The 16,125-nt window shown below is 45.0% G+C and overlaps 1 protein-coding gene across 3 annotated transcripts in view; it reads left to right on the top strand.

Moving 5' to 3' along the window:
• The window catches only part of Bbox1 (gamma-butyrobetaine hydroxylase 1), a 54,487-nt gene that overhangs the window by 23,258 nt on the left and 15,104 nt on the right, over positions 1-16,125 (top strand). For all 3 annotated transcript variants that reach the window (XM_004851576.4, XM_087211516.1, XM_087211515.1), the window contains exon 4: positions 6,535-6,733. In XM_004851576.4, the coding sequence (XP_004851633.1) occupies positions 6,535-6,733 (199 nt within the window). The remainder of the gene's footprint in view (positions 1-6,534; positions 6,734-16,125) is intronic.

The following is a 16,125-nucleotide window of genomic DNA, read 5'->3' as shown; positions in this document are numbered from 1 at the left end:
GTGGCCAGGCTGCAGGCCGCTACATTAAGTCTCTCCTAGCGAGCGTCTTATTTCGTTAAACCCACACGGGCACGGACCAGACCACATTCAGAACATTCTGTCCAGCCCAAGACAGCAGCTGTCCTGGTGCCAGTGCCCTGAACACCGCGCGAGGAGAGCAGAGACGGCAGTAACGCTGGGCTCCCGGAAACCCGGAGCGCTGTGGCAGAGAGAAGGTGCTACCAGCCTAGGAAAAGCTTAGCCCGTATGTCTGCTTATCTCCAAAGCTCCACGTTCTGTGTGGTTCTGGAATTCAGAGCTCCAGGGTCAAAAAAGGGCCACAAAAGCCGCTTGCAGCTTGCACTTCGGCAGAGCGAGGCAGCTGGATATAAGCAGAGATCACCGGGGCCACAGCGTCTGCAGAGGTGTGTGCCGTACCTTTGTGAGTGTCCTGAGGAACAGCGGCGGCGAGGACGTGGGGTAAGGTGTAACGAACTGTTTCCCTGGCTGCATGGAAAAAGCTCTGAAATAATAGTCGCTTTTCCCGCCAGCCTTTGATGCCTGTTTCCCCCTCCCAACAGCTTCTTTTCCCCCATCTGCAGTCAGACTGTGGGTGTTCCGGTTAGGACACGCATTGGCCCGTGAGGCTGGACAGCTGCTTATCCACGTGGCTTTCTTAACTATCCCAGATAAGCAGGTTCCCCATCCTGGCCCCAGTAACTGCCTCTCCTTGGTATAGGCCCCACTTGCTGCCTTCACAGCGCTTGCCACAATTTTTTATGTGTTGATCTGTTTGCTTCTCTGTTCATGCACCTGTCCCCAGTAAGGGCAGCAACCACGTCCGCATTTACTCCTCAGTGTGCTTTCCTCGCCCTGGCCAGGCCTCCCACAGATGCATGCAGGGGTTCAGCATAACGAGGCACGAACTGTGCCTGGGATGTGCACGGAACTGGGTGGCCAGGAAGACCAGAGACCCCGGGCCCTGCAGGTGTGTGGGTGCCGCTCGACTCTGGTCCCAGACGCCCCAGCGGCTTCCTTCTGTGCCTGGGGAGCATGTGCTTCGGTGCGTGGGGAAGCCACCAAGCCCAGGAGAAGAGGCAGTCAAACAGTGAGCGGCAGGCATCGGTTACCGGTGCATCTTGCTTCCCAGCTTCTGCTAGGGCCCTGGGTAGCTCCAAAGGAAATGTCTTCCTATCCTCGTGTCAGGAAGATCTCAACCCAAGAGAAGACGGGTAAGCAGAGCCTTCAAGCCTGTGTAGAGTTCCTGGAACAAGAAGTACAAAAGGCCCGAGGAGGGCAGGTTCCCCCATGCAGAGAGAAACGCCTGCCTCCTTCCTCTCGGATGCCTCTGGGATACGCAGGGTCCCAGGTTGTCTGCAGCGGGGCAGTGCAAGGTGTTCACAGGAAAGGCAGCGAGAGGCCTGCGGAGGCACCACGAGTTCTGGGAGCTGCCTGGGAGCCACGGCTGAGCCCAGCGAAGGTGCCAGGTGGATAGTGGCTCTGGCGCTCTTGAAATAACACCACAAAGCCGAGCACAGTGAGCTCAAGAAGCTCTTTGTCCTTCCCTTTCTGAAACGTCCCTCAGGGCCCTGGAATGCGAGCGAGGGAGCGCACCCCTTTGAAGGAAACCTTGTACAACCAGCTCCTTGGCAGCCAGTGTGGAGCTCACTCCTAGGTTTGACGATGTGTGAAGCACGTGCTGGAGGAAGTATTTGTTAGCAAGGCCGCGAGTTAAATTAGGAAGGCTGTTCATACTCACATATGCCATCATTTTCCACTCTGCTCATGTACGCAGACGCAAGTGTGAGACTTCAGGTTGTTTGTTGTTGTTGTTTTGCCTTGTTTTACATCAGGTTGCTTTTAATGGATTCTCCTGACAAATGACTTAGGCTGGTCAAGTGGATTTTCTTCTGATTCCCCGGATAGTTACGTTTTGCTCTTGGGAGGAAAGGGGAAAATGCTTTTAAAGTACTCTTGCAATGTAAAAGTTTAATATTCTGTGCAGATACTACAGAATGATTTTCCTGGTGGATTTAATGAAATGCAGTCATACTTCTCCCTGAAAATTAAGAGTATTTTACCTTCAAGACAATATGGAATTTGGAAACTGTCTGTGAAGGTCACACTTAGAATAGGACAGAGTACGGTAGCCCATGTTGGTTCTGTGAGAGCTATGGCCCTTGGTCTCCAACTCCAGCAAAGCCCAGCCAGAGCATTCCAAAATTAGAACCGCAGTTTAAAGATTGTAAACTCTACAGATCTTAAAGCCCATTCCAGCCATGCTCTGGCAGTAAAATCTTGCAAATCTGAAGTTATTTAATTATGAGTTATGCCATGTATTAGGTTACCAGCCTTGTTTTCTGCTGGACTGTCAATTCATTATACACATCTAAGGAATAGTACATTTATTTCAAAACTCTAAAACTCTTTCCATATTTTTAAGACAAACAGTAATATATGTATGTGTGTTGTTTTGTGATGGGAAAAACAATCCATACAGAAATAAAAATCCACTCAAACATGTGATAAGTATATATAGCATGATCCCTAGGCACATCCTCTTAGATATACAGTGGCACCTCGGTTCACAAACTTGGTTCTTTCCATGATTCTGATCGCAAACTGAATTAGACAAATCAAATTCAATGGCTGGGTTCAATGTTGACCTTATGGGGAAATTTGATTCATCATAGTACAAACTGAAGAGTTTTAGGAACACTGACCTCATGTGAAAAAAATAATTTAATCCCTATTATGTTCTCCTGCCTCGTGGTCATTGAAACCCTTTGGAACACGATATTGGCCTTTAAGGAAACCAAGCAGTCATGGGTCAGCGAAAGACACTGACCAATGAAAGAAGAGAAGCCGGCCAGTTTCTAAACATGTGAAGCTATGACTCATTTCACAACAGGTGCACAGCCATTACAGGTGATGCAATGCGCCTTGCTCCCGGTGTTTTCTCTGCCTTTAAAATCCTGACTGGAGCCAAGGTTTATGCTTAAACACCCAGGCCTGAGCAAGTTCGGACAAAGCCTCCTCATTATAACTCGGCTTTCTTTAGTATCTAGTAAAGTTCCTTTACAAAGGACAAAATAAGCCGTGGACACTTGGACATAAGGTATCAAAACGGCTGTGTTGACAGGACATCAGGACATCAAATGTTTATGTTATGCATAATTACAAAGTTGCAGGCTTAGTGTTGGTCACTGGATTTGACTCCTCACTGGCCCTGCAAATCATGACACACACACCTTGGACATCTGTTCCCTTTATAACATGATAAATCTGAAAGCATCCATTCTGTATATTTCTTGTGGAGATTTAAAAGGATGTTTACAAAGCTTCTACCCCTGCCCTGACTCCTAGAAGGCCTCAGCAAAGATTCATCGTGGCTGTTGCTGTTAGGAGTCTACTGTTAGCCAGGCACAATAGTAAGCTCCTTGCCTAACCTCACAAAAGGCCTGAAGGGTAAATATAATGGCCCCTGTTTCATAAATTAAGAGACCGAGTATCAGAAAAGAGGCAAGAGACTAACTTTTGAGAGGCAGGAAAACAATTAAAACCCAGCTCTCTGCCTCTGTTCTCCACCTGGAAATCCTGCTTGGGTATTGCACTAGACACATGTCACAATTATAATAAAGTTTAAGTTAATGGTAATTGTGCTCAGTTACACCCACCAATGTGGACATAATAAGTCTCAATAGCCATATGCTGCCTGTAACTATGGGCTGGACAACACAGATGCAGACTATTTCTATCACTGCAGAAAAGTCTGCTGAATATCACTGCAGCCCATTTCTCTAAGCTGGTTTAGTCTCAATACAAAACAACAATTTTTCTAAAAAAAAATTATAATAAATGTTCGTTAGTAAATTATCAGACCTCTATGATAAAGACAATGTATTTTCTATAGACCAGTAGCCAATAGCTAATTCTAGTCAACAGACTGCATAGGAATGGAAAAGATGTTTATACTCAGATTTTCTTTCTGCCAGAAAACTAGAAGAACCCTCAGGAAAGCTTTCTGTTTGATGATAAAAACTAATGGTGTCAGGCCCAAGGATTTAGCTCAGTGGTTCCACCACCTGCCTCAAAAGTGCAAGGTCCCGAGTTCAATCCCCGGTACCAAAAAAAAAAAAAACTAATGGTGCTGCAGGCCTGTAATCCCAGCACTGGGGACGCTGAGGCAGAAAGATAGCCATGAGTTCAAGGCCATCCTGGGCTACATAGTGAGAGTGAGTTCAAGGCCAGTCAGAATTACATAGTGAGACCCTGTCTCAAAAAAAATACCCAATAGTGGTGAAAAATTCTCAAGCCGATAGGAAAATCCCAAATATTCTCCATCATCTCATCTATCTCTAATATTCTATGCTTTCCTGATTTCAATTGGAAGGCCAATAAGCTTAAAATTGCTTTTAGTATCTCTTTTAGATTTCTCAGAGATATCTTAGCGATAAACTTTAAAAAGAAGTGCCGGTGATTTGTCATTATGCCTTTCATTTTACCCAGGAAATTTTTCTCTTAACTAGAAACCAAATGACCTTTCCAGTCAGGCAGCCAGTGGCAACATTCTTGGCATTTATCATCCTACCTTTGGATCTTTTTTATTGATATCAAATGCTGGGGACTTAAAATGCACTGAGATAATGGGAGTGGGAAAGCACACAGACATCATATTCAAAACAAAGCCAAGCAGATCGTTTTCCTTCCATTAAGATTAACTCTGATTTTAGAAAAAGAAATACCTGAGGCATGAGAAAAGAGACCCGGGGGCATCGTGCATGAGGGAGACAGATTTCTGGATGGAGATCAGAAGACCTGGTCCCCTGCAGGGTCCGGACCCTGCTTCGACGCCGCCATGGGTTCCAGCGTGTGTTCAGTCAGCTTCCCTGTCCAGCTGCCCCACAGACTGGGCCCCTTCCGATCAGCTGCCTACCCACCGTGCCTTGGGGCTCCGTACAGTGTGGGACAGACCAACAGGTGATCCTTGGGTAACATGCTCAAGAAATACCAGCCTCCTCTCTTCTGGGAAACGCTGCAGCTGTTGCCCTGACAGCACGGTCATGCCTCACGCTTTCTTACGGCTGCCACCAGACTGCTGTTGTCTAAGGCACCCCGGTCCAGGTGCTCACCCACTTCTCTTGGCCACAGTGACCTGGTTGCTATTCTGGTTGGTCCCATAGAGAGAAAAGGGTTCAGGTGAGAAATCAGGAACCAGTGGCTGGGTATCAGTTTGACTGCCCGGCGTGATACTGTAAGCCACTTGCACGGTAGAATGTGTTTAGTACTGAAGAATATTTCCAGAGTCTGCTAGGGGAGCCTGATTTATAGTTTGTCGTTCAACGCTTGACAATTCTGACTCATTATGCAAGTTATTATGTTTAACAACCTGGAAACTTTGGCAATATAGGCATTAATAGCCTAAATAGGTCTTCCTAAATACATACACATATTCACTACTGCAAATACCCATGCAGCTAGCTGGGGCTCTCTGCACCTGTAGGTGTTTATTCACTACCAAAGCTACTCTCTGACTCCTAAGATGCATTCTGATTTCAGTAAAAAGCTATGGGAACATCAAAGAGGAGATGATTTCCAGTCTATAGCTACTATGAGAGGTTCTCACCGGTTCCTCTTCCTTAAGTTGGGGGCTTTGGGTTGCTTTCCATAACATGTGTATCCCCCAGTTAGAAATGTGAAGCACTGCTCAGGATGATACTGAGAACATAAAGTTCTCACCTTGCCACTTGTTGGGAAGGTTTTCCTTTCTCAGGTTATTTCCTTCCCCCAAAAAGAAGAAATGAAATGGACCAGCTGGCATCTGTTCTTTCCTGATTGCAGTTGTTAAAATCTCAGTTGTTTCCCTTGGCAAACTTGCATTTGTTTTGTGTTCCACTTCCTGTGGGAGAGCTTGGTTTGCAAGCCAATTATTTTTTTAATTTGCTTTCCTCGCTGTTTTCTCCAGTGAACATTTATATGAGCATTTAATCATCAGGAGCGAGAGCACTAAGGAGAGGCAGCTGAGCGTATCTTCTTCAGCTCTGCCGCCCAAGACCCCGGCATCCCGGACATAGCTCTCTCTTCTCCCTCATGCCAGCTCTTGATAATCCAGTGCACAACCTGACCCCAGAGGTAGCTGCTCACTGGGTGAAGTAAGAGGAAGAAGCAGCTGTCCCTACCTCCCCCTCCGAATGGGCATGTTCTACTCCAGCATTCTGAGTTTATCATCTATTTGGAGTTGAGCAGTATAAGGTTGCTGTTGACACACAGACTGTTTCCAAGTCACGTCTAAGCAGTGTCCTGCCAGAGAATTCCTAAAGACATGCAGACCAGAAACATTCATGGGCTAGACAACATTCCCTCATACTACATATGGTATGGGCTGGAGACACCTGTAGACAGGAGGCATGTGGTAGCCCGGCTGGCTCCCAGGACCGAGGCATTCCTGGTGTGGCTGTTAGGAAAATCCATGACAAATCCATATCAGCTCGAATGAACTACTGCCATCCATCTCTTCTCTGAGGTTTATGCCTCTTCATTATTCCTCATTCACAGAATGTCAGTACTGGGATGCAGAGCTCCAGCTGCCTACTCTGGATTTTGAAGAAGTTTTAAAAAATGATGAAGATACATACAAGTGGCTTTCCACCCTCAAGAAAGTAGGCATCGTGCGACTCACTGGAGCAGCTGATAAACGAGGAGAAATTGCGAAACTCGGGAAAAGGATCGGCTTCCTCTATCTCACATTTTATGGGTGAGTCACCGAACGGTTTGTGTTCTGCTGTCACAAATACAGTCTGATGCATTTCCCATAATGATGCTCCTTTGATTGAAGATGGAGAAATGTCCATAAAGTCTTAAGCAGGAAGTCACAGGGAAAGAGCAGTTTAAAAGTTTCTCCAAGAACAAGTAGAATTTTTAATGCAACAAAGACAGCAGGCTAATTGTAGGTGATGTATTAGTCTGTTCAAGCTGCTGTAACAAAATGCCACAGGCTACATGACTTGAACAAAAGACACTAATTTTCTCACAATTCTGCAAACGAGAAGCCCAAAACCAGGGTGCCTGAGGGTTCGATGCTGGTGAGGTCTGTTTTCCTAGCCTGCTGATCTCAATTTTCTTCCTGTCCCTCCACCCGGCCTTTGTCTGCACAGCACACTCCTGTGGACTCTGTCCTCTTCCAAGACACCAGCCTTACTGTGCCAGGGCCCCATCCTTACTGCCTCCTTTACCCTAACCAGGCCTTCTGGCCAAGTACGCTGGGAATTAGGGCTTCAGCAGGTGAATTTCAGAGAGCACAATCCAATCCATAACCGGTGGGATGAGAGACTGTTTCTCCGAGACTTTAGAGTGTATTAAGGGGCCGGGGATTTAGCTCAGTGGTTTTGCCGCCTGTCTCGCAAGCACAAGGACTCCAGTTCAATCCCCGGTACCAAAAAACAAAAAAAAGAGTATATTAAAGCTTTACCTCTCAAGAGTTGGCACAAAATGAAGTGAGATTCTGGAGATTTGAAACCAGCCACCATATGTGTTAAAAGATTAAACTAGCCAGGAGTGATCCCAGCACCCAGGAGGCTGAGGCAGGAGGTTCACCACAAGTTCAAGGCTATTCTGGACTACATAATGAGTTCAAGGACAGCCTGGCTTACGAGTGCGACCCTGTCTCAAAAAAAACCAAAATAAAACAAGCTTAAACTAATATCCAGAAAATTGAGGCTATAGGCTTCAGTAAGTTACAGGAAACAGAATTAATCTCAACTTCAAAACAAGAACCTGTTTTCACAAGAATTGCCAAGGGGTACCATTAGTTATAGATAGTGAAATACTAACAATAGGAAAACTGTATCTGGAAGTGAGGAGCAGAACTCCACATCTAACCATCAAGATGAGCACCCCATGCAAGATAGGTGTACTTATTCTTGGGGTCATGGAGAGCGCCGGACATGAAAGGGACCCTTAAAATGCCAAGATTGCAAACTGGTAGCACACAGGCTGTGTCCACATGTGTTTGGCTCAGCTCACACGATGTTGAAAGAAAGTGGAATTAGTTGTCACCACATAAAAACTGGGAGACTTGAAGAATTCCAATCTCGTAACAACCGAGCTTGAAGCCGAGCAATGCCCACAGTCCAGTGGGCAGAAGCAGAGGTGAGTTTTCAAGTTTGCTGAAGTCTCCCCTCAGCCTTCCTAGCATCTGAGCACCCACCCCACAGGCAGAGCAAGGCCTTGTCTAAAATAACCCAAAGATTGGAAGCGTTCAGTCACCTGCCTTCCGTAACTTGAGCAAGTCACTCATGGCAGAAAACTTGGACAACCTAGTCCCTGCCCACACCCTGAGAATCTACTTATACCATAGGCAGATTTCTGTTACTTAAAATGTATGTGTTCCCTCCATCTAAAAGATTCTGTGCTTGCTTCGAAATTACAGCCATCCCAACAGAGAGAGAAAATATTCAAAATTATAAGAGCCTCAAGTATATTATTTGTTCTTTATTTCTTACAAGACCTTTGGAATAGATACTATTCTCCAGTTCACAGAAAAGACATTGGCATCTAATGGATTAATCTGTAACCTAAGTTTTCACAAGTAGTAATAAAGGAATCAAAGTATAAATCCAGTTTTCCTGTCCATCTTTCTATCCCATTACTAATGACACAAAGAAAGTACAGGAAAAGATGCTCTCACTGGAATTAAACAGAACCCTTTAAAATGAATTTATTTGAAGTTGTTTGACTTAGCTTTTATTTGCTAATGACAAACTTTTTGTATCTGTTCCAGTGTGTTTCACAATTTTCATCACACTGACCAAATTCGGGGGTTCTTCTTTGGAGTTCCCTGACATCCACTCCCCTAAGGGTCAGAATCTTAATTGTGATTTATGATTTTGTTTTGTTTTGTTTCTACAGATCCTTAAAATGGGCCAATAACTTGGCCACCGATCTAATGTTGTGAAACTTACTGGAAAAAATACTAAAGGTCTGTTGTCAAAACAATCAGACTTCCTACTCCTATTCCTTTTCCCTCATCCACAACCTTCCCTTCCCGTATGACCAGGCGTTCATCCTGCCCTGTCTGTCTCACCTCCCTCAGGCAACCACCCTGTCCTCCGGCAGCTGCCCAAGTACACAGTGCTGGAGAGGCCTTTCCTGTGCCTGGCCTACTTACACCACTGATGACTCAAATCTCTCCTTTTCGGCCAATTTTTAATTCTCTATCTTCAGACCTTACAGAGAATGTCTTTGGTGGTGTGGCTGTCACTGTTTTATTTGGCTTTTGCTGTTGAGCGAATGGGATGAGTGAGTATTTTCTCTGAGATAGCGCTCCTTCCTGCTCCTCTCCACAGTCATGGCAGGAGTGATATGGAAGTTCAGGTAACACGGGGCTTAAAGGGTTATGAGGGGAGGTCTGAAGCCCCTTAGTACTCTTAAGACTTGCCTGCAACAGGGGATCTCAACCTAAGCTACACACTGGAACAGCTACTTGTAAGTACACTGACATTTGGGTCCCATCTGCCACGATTTTCTCTACCAGCACTGGTATTTGACCTGAGTATCAAATTCAGGAAATGCTCCCCTGTGCAGCGGAAGCTGGGAAGCTTCAGCTAGGAAGAAGGGATTCCCAAGGCAGGCAGGCTGGTCAGGGCTGCAAGAGACCTTGGGTGCCAGGCATGCTTCGGACTCTCGCACTGTGTGCACTGAGGGGCATTGCTCGTGCCTTCTGCATTCTTTACAGCTGGACGTCAGTGGTCTGCTTAACACAGTCAGTAGCTACTTTAAACAAAGTTCTCGCCTTCAGATCTTTGACTCTACATTTTGCAAATGTCTTCCTCTTGCCTCAAAACGCCTGGTCAGCTGTGAGTGAATGGAGCAAATAAATGAAGCCAATGGGTAACTCAAAGCAGAAGATGGGGCAGGGAAAGGAAAGTGGAAGAAGGGTGAAGGCAAACCTGCTGTCCATGCAGATTTATCTTGAACTTTGGGGCAGCTGTAGCTGAGATGCCAAAACAGTAAAAGCTGGTTGTTGGCACCTCATTGATGCGTCTGCTCAGGAGTGGAGTAGCCGGCACTTCCCATTCCCACAGAGTTACTTGTGCAAAGACTTTAGCTGCCTGGCTCCAAAATGAGAAAGGAGAACAGACCAGCTGCTTTTAGTTGTCGGCTGCCATTTCACTTGTTAAGTGGCTGGTTGGAAGAATGAAAAACAATAGATTCCAGAATTGCATGTGGTCTTCATGCATGGTAGGCAAGGCATAAGTGTTTCATGAATAAATGCATGCACAGAGGTTTTTAAAGGACTATAAAACAGTGGATGAATGCAATAATTATTGCAGCCTTTCACAATTATAACCTTATGTTCCACTAAATCAAAATGGTGATTGGCGTGAGGACAAAGCCACACGTCGCCTTGTACCCCTGAGTCCCTAGGGACACTAGGTACTCAGTCACTGTCTCATCAGCACATCACCTGGACGGCGTTTCTCCATGCAACCCTGTCAAATGCTCAGGCACCCTCAGGCCTTGAAGATGAAAGCTCTCCTGGAACAGAAGCATAAAAAGCTGGTCTAACAAACTCCCACTGTCGATTGTGCCAAAGGTATAGAGATGTGAGGAGCATTCTGCAAAAGATAATGTTGTAGGAGGATTTAAACCCTTGCTTTTAAGCATGGTGGTTTTTACAGAGTGGAGCCAAAATTCCTCGTTCCCCCATTGCCTCCCATCAATAACAATAACAGTAATAATAACTTTGTGGAACACCTCTGGGAAAGGTGACATTATGGAAAAACTCATTTGGATTTTATGACCTGATTTAACTCCATGGCAAATAGTCACTGTAGGCTTTACTTTGTCCGCATGCTGTCATCCCCAGTGGCTACATAAAGTCAGAATGTTTTCGAGAATGTATCCTGCACAGCGGATCCCAAAGGGACTACAATTACTGCCAAACCAACAGAGCATCTTCCTTGAACACCTGCCAGCAATGGTGCTGGGCATCTGGCCATAAACTAGAATTGAATGTTTACTTCATAGAAAATTATTTGGGGTGATTGCTGTTTGTGGGTGAAGGCAAATATTTTACTTGACTTCCTCTAAATAATTTGGAACAATAAAAGTTTGATAAAATGCAAGAGGAGACTGAAAGATAACCCCAGGCTTTGGGTGTTACTACTGAGGTAATATGCCCAACAATCCATGCTGACAGCAGTTCCCGGGGATGGATGGTGGAAAATGTGGCCACAATGGGGCAATACCCAAATAACAATATGCCTGTTGGAGAAAGTAAAAGCCAATGCGTCAAATTTTAAACATGCCACTATTGTATACGCCGGTGTACCATCAAGAAATATATATTGCTTAGGCCTGTGCCTGCCTTTTAGTCCCTCTTTCCAATCCCCAGCCTCATCCCACTCAGACCCATGGCATTTCTACCATATGCCATTCCTCCCCATGCCTGTGTGTCCCCCAAGGAGAGCTAATGAGAGACACTGCAGCCACAGTCACTTGCTTGGTTCTTTGCTCAGGATCGCCCCACTCCCTTCTTACTTAATCCCTTTTCCTGCATGCATCTGCCTTCCTTTCCATACCCTGACCTTTTCTCCTGCCAACCAACAACCAATGTGATGATTAAGCTTAATTATTCACTTGATTGGCCCAGGAGCTGCCCAGGGGATTAATAAGGCACATTTTTGGGGTGTGCCTAGTGGGTCATGGAGGCATGACCTTGGGGATTCTATCTGGTCCTCCCCTTCCTCTCTGCACTGGTCCCCTCCTCTGCTTCCTGGCTGCCATGAAGTGAGCAGCTCTGCTCCACCACGCCCTTCTGCCACGATGCTCCTGCCTTGGGGCTGGTGACCATGGACTGAAAGCTCTCAAACCGTGAGCCAAATAAACCATTTCTCCCTCTAAAACATGGGTGTTGTGTATTTGGCCCCAGCAACAGGAAAGCAGCCCAGTACATCATGCCAAGATTTCCTTTGTTTGGAGCTGCTTTTTGGCCCTTCTTGCCCTTCTCACTGGACCTCTCAACCTTCTTCCCCTCCCTTTCGCCTCTGCTGCATCCTTCTTTGAGCGGGCAGCCTCTGCAGCTCCCGGGGAAAATCCACTGGCGATCGCTGCTGGGCCCTCATCCTCAAACTTAGGCAACAACAAAGCACGTATCTTACTTCTCACCCAACTGAGCCAGGCTTGCATTCTGGATGGCTCATCAGGAAGAAGAAGCGGAAAGTTTTCTCTCTCCCACAAATGTGTAATGTAAAGCAAGGAAATTTCTGCTTTTCTTGTTGAAGATTCTAATTTTAGTGGAAATTCATACATTATAAAGGAAAATGAACACAATTATAAAATGTCAGACTTCATTTTCTGGTTGTATAGTCTTTCAAGACTATAATTTTAATAAGACAATATTGAGGAGGTCAACTTTATAAAAGACGAAAATCACACCCTGAAAATTCATTTTCTTATTAGTTGGGCAACGAAATGTTAGTCCTACAGAGCATCATTATTTATATAACTCTGTGTGTGTGACAGAGAAAAAGAAGCAGCTATAGAAAGAGGAAGAGAGGAAAAGAGTTAGGAAAAGGTCAGTGTCATTTCAAAAACAAAGAAGTGGTTAACCCCTGTCTTGTGAATCATCCAGTTGTCTCGCCTGTAACTCCACCAGTCAGGATAACTGCTGAATCTCCTTGTCGTCACATTGAGTCCCTCGTTGGCAGAAACGGCGGCCTAATCAGGATGATCTCTTTAGTACAACTCCAGACTCACCCAGACCTACTTCTCAGGAAATTTAGTGAAAAGGAATACATTCTAGCACATTAAAAATTTCCATCAGGTCAAAACATCTAAAATTCTTTCTTAGGATTTTTGACATTCTCAGTCCTTAGCTCAAAAACCAACCTTATGGGCCATCAGGACGACTCCACTTCATGAGATAGCCAAGCAGCAGAAAAGGAAACTTTCAACCTGAGCTAACAACACAAGCTTCCTTCAGAAGTGAGCCCAGAAGTTCAGATTTGCTTTGATGCCAAGAATGCTTTATTTGCTTGGACAAGTAGGTTGCGTTAATATGCGTAGCAAGGCTTACACTGATAAGAAAATGGCATGAACGTGAAAACATTCTTTCTGAAATATAATTTCACAATAAAGAAGGCAAAAAATGGTAAGGAAATGGGTATAAGAAATAAACCAACAGATTTTAGTGGTTGTTAAATTTTATCTTGTGTTAATTGTTGCATGACACGTATAAGGCCACGGTTGTAGAAAAATATAAATAAATATTTTGGAGCACTTCTTCCCAGAAAGTTTAAGAAACAAGAGGACCAAACACCACAAAGCATCTGTATTGCATTTCTGCCCAGAAGGCAGTTGCAGAAGCAATGGAAACGCAGACCCCACTCCTGGCTTCACCGCAGGTGATCCCTATGTGAGACGGTATCTAAGCTTCCCACGTAGCCTCCCAGGGCGCTCCACCTCTCCTCTTCCGAGAACTCACCTAGCTCTTCCTGAAGCAGTGTTTTAGTGCCCTTTGAGGCCCTTGGTAAACGTTTGCTGGAAAAATATAAAATGCTACTACTATTGTCCAGCTTTGCATCTGCATGTGTGCTTTGCAAGCAGGCTTCATCGAATGAACAAAATAAAGCAGAAAGAAGAGGTTTCTATGGGCTGTTTGTCAAGCACACCAGCCAGACCAGTTAAGATTAAGGCTATTGGAATGGCCGATGCAGCCTTTCCTGCGCCATAGGCTGCGAGCATCTCTGAAAGCCTTCGGAAGCCAGCCCAGCAGCGCTTCACACATTAGACTCAGTGAGAAGCCAGCCGAGCGAGTATGAGGGAAACCAGTCTGGGTTCTTGGCACCTGGCCCATTAGAAATTGCTCTCTCTATTAACACCAGCTCCAAATCTGATCTTGACACAGCTTCATGCTGGATGTATTGGCTTCATCAGAGTCGAGCTGATTTTCAGTGTGTGTTACCAGCATGTACTGGGGACCTATGGGGACGGGATGGGCAAAGCATAAACAAGTTTACCTACTTTTTTTGAAATTTCTAGCCAAAAAATTTCTTGAGAAAACCACACAATCCTTCTTGAGCAAAAATGGCTTGCGGGTTATGAAATACCAACCTAGAAGCAACGCAGACTTGGGAAGAAAACAAAGAAAACATGTCTGGGTTCTGAACTCAGCTGTAATCCAACCCTACTTTGTCAAAAGAACTACCCCGGGACTTCTTAATGAGCTGCCGTAAATGGAGGGCTAAATGCTGTACATGGAGGGTAGTTTTCAGGGGGAAACTTTGAAATTGTGTGTTCTAGCAGGTATTAGGGTCCCTTAGGCAAAGTCACAAGCTGCGACCCTGCAGCCTCTGTGAGCCCAGTGTGTGTTATCAGCGGAGAGCCAGGCTCAGGGTTCCCGGGGGGCACTGACTTTACTCTCTTGGCAAGATTTTAACACTCCCGACAAAACTGCCCTAATATGAGGTCGTCTACCGCAATGGAAGGAAAAATAATTTCCATGTCTCCTGCTCCTCTAGAAATCAGTTGAGGACATTTGAGATAACTGATTAAGCAGTTGCTTCCCTCCAAACCTTTGGATGTCTCTTGCCCCTTGGTTGTTTCCTGTGCAGCTAGGACAAGCCACTGTCACTGAATTCAGGGAAGCAATTAGCTACTTTTATGTACTAAGTGTTGAGCCCAGTTCTTTCTAGTCATCATCTGTAATCTTCATCATTCTGATAAGATAATTATCCCCATTTCACAGGTAAGAAACTGAGGCAGAAGAATCAGGTTGAAACCCCAGGTTTATCTTACTCAGCAGCTTAAAATCTGTCCTTTACCTCATGTGCCATGACAGTTTGTCTCTCCCTGACATTTCCCTCATATTTATAACGACTCTCATATTTACAGCTCAGGGGCAAAGAACGAATCACACAGTGTTATATGGAAATTTTGCAAACCAAGTCACACTGACAAGGCCAGGATATTCATTCCCTACCTCTCTTTTAAGTTATAGCCAACTGGTTGCGCAAAGCACAAAAATAGAAACACACAGATACATCATCAGAAGAGAGAAAGACATTTCTATCCAATGTTCCCATTAAAAAGCTAAACTATACCTATTCGCATTTGATGAAATGAATTAAACATCATTTGATTGCCCCGACACCACACACACACACACACACGCACACACAAACACACACACACACTACTAAATGTGCTCAATATGGATTTCTCCTGAATCACTTTGTTTTGCAATGCATTCTAATCTTAATAATAAAGGCCTTTGGGATTTCCTTTGGAGGAAATGATTGTAACTCTTTTTTGGAAGTTTTTAGAGGTAGTTGGCATCTTTTTCTTACTATTTATCTTCATTAAATGAATGTTTAATGCTCATCTGTTACGCGATTTTATTCCCTTTGTGTTTTTCCAGCTTTACTGAGGTAGGATTGACAAAAAGTACATGTATTTAGGGTATACAATGTGATGTTTACATACTTTTTTTTTTTTGGTACTGGGGATCGAAAATGTGATGTTAAACATTGTACATGCTACAAAACAATCACCCACAAAAGCGAATTAGCTTCCCCATCCCTCACACAGTGTGTGTGTGTGTGTGTGTGTGTGTGTGTGTGTGTGTGTTGAGAACACTTGACATTACACTCTTGGCAAACTCCAAGCACTAAGTACATCACTGTTAACTATAATCGCTGTGGTGTGTGCAAGGTCTTTGGCATCCACATCATACATGAGGATCTGTTCCTTGCCCTGTATCTCCCCTTTTCTCCCACTCCTCACCTACAGTAACCACCATCCTGTCCTCTGTTTCTATGAGTCCTCATGGTACAGTGCAATGCAGGTACAGAAAATTACCTACAGTAAACACAGACTTTGATCAATCCCCGTACAGCGACCCTCTTAAACACCACCCATGTTGGGAGATGGGAGATGGGGCACTGTTGGCCACCCCCAAACCCATCCACACATCCCAACCAAAGGACCAGCCTCTCACCCCTCCCAGTGTGGGCGTGTGCTTGCTTGGTGTTCCGGGTTACAGCATCCTCAGCACGGGACCTCCCTTGGCTCACAGCTCAGCTCTCCTACTTCCTGGTTTTCTACATCTTTTCTCCCTCCTCTATGACTCGTAGAAATGTACTT

The sequence above is a fragment of the Heterocephalus glaber genome, unplaced genomic scaffold (genome assembly GCF_053883595.1).
Source record: "Heterocephalus glaber isolate CG9 unplaced genomic scaffold, H.glaber_assembly_v1.0 deba00001428, whole genome shotgun sequence".
Lineage (NCBI taxonomy): Eukaryota > Metazoa > Chordata > Mammalia > Rodentia > Bathyergidae > Heterocephalus > Heterocephalus glaber.
The sequence above is the reverse complement of the archived record's forward strand: the minus strand, read 5'-3'. Positions and strand labels throughout refer to the sequence as shown.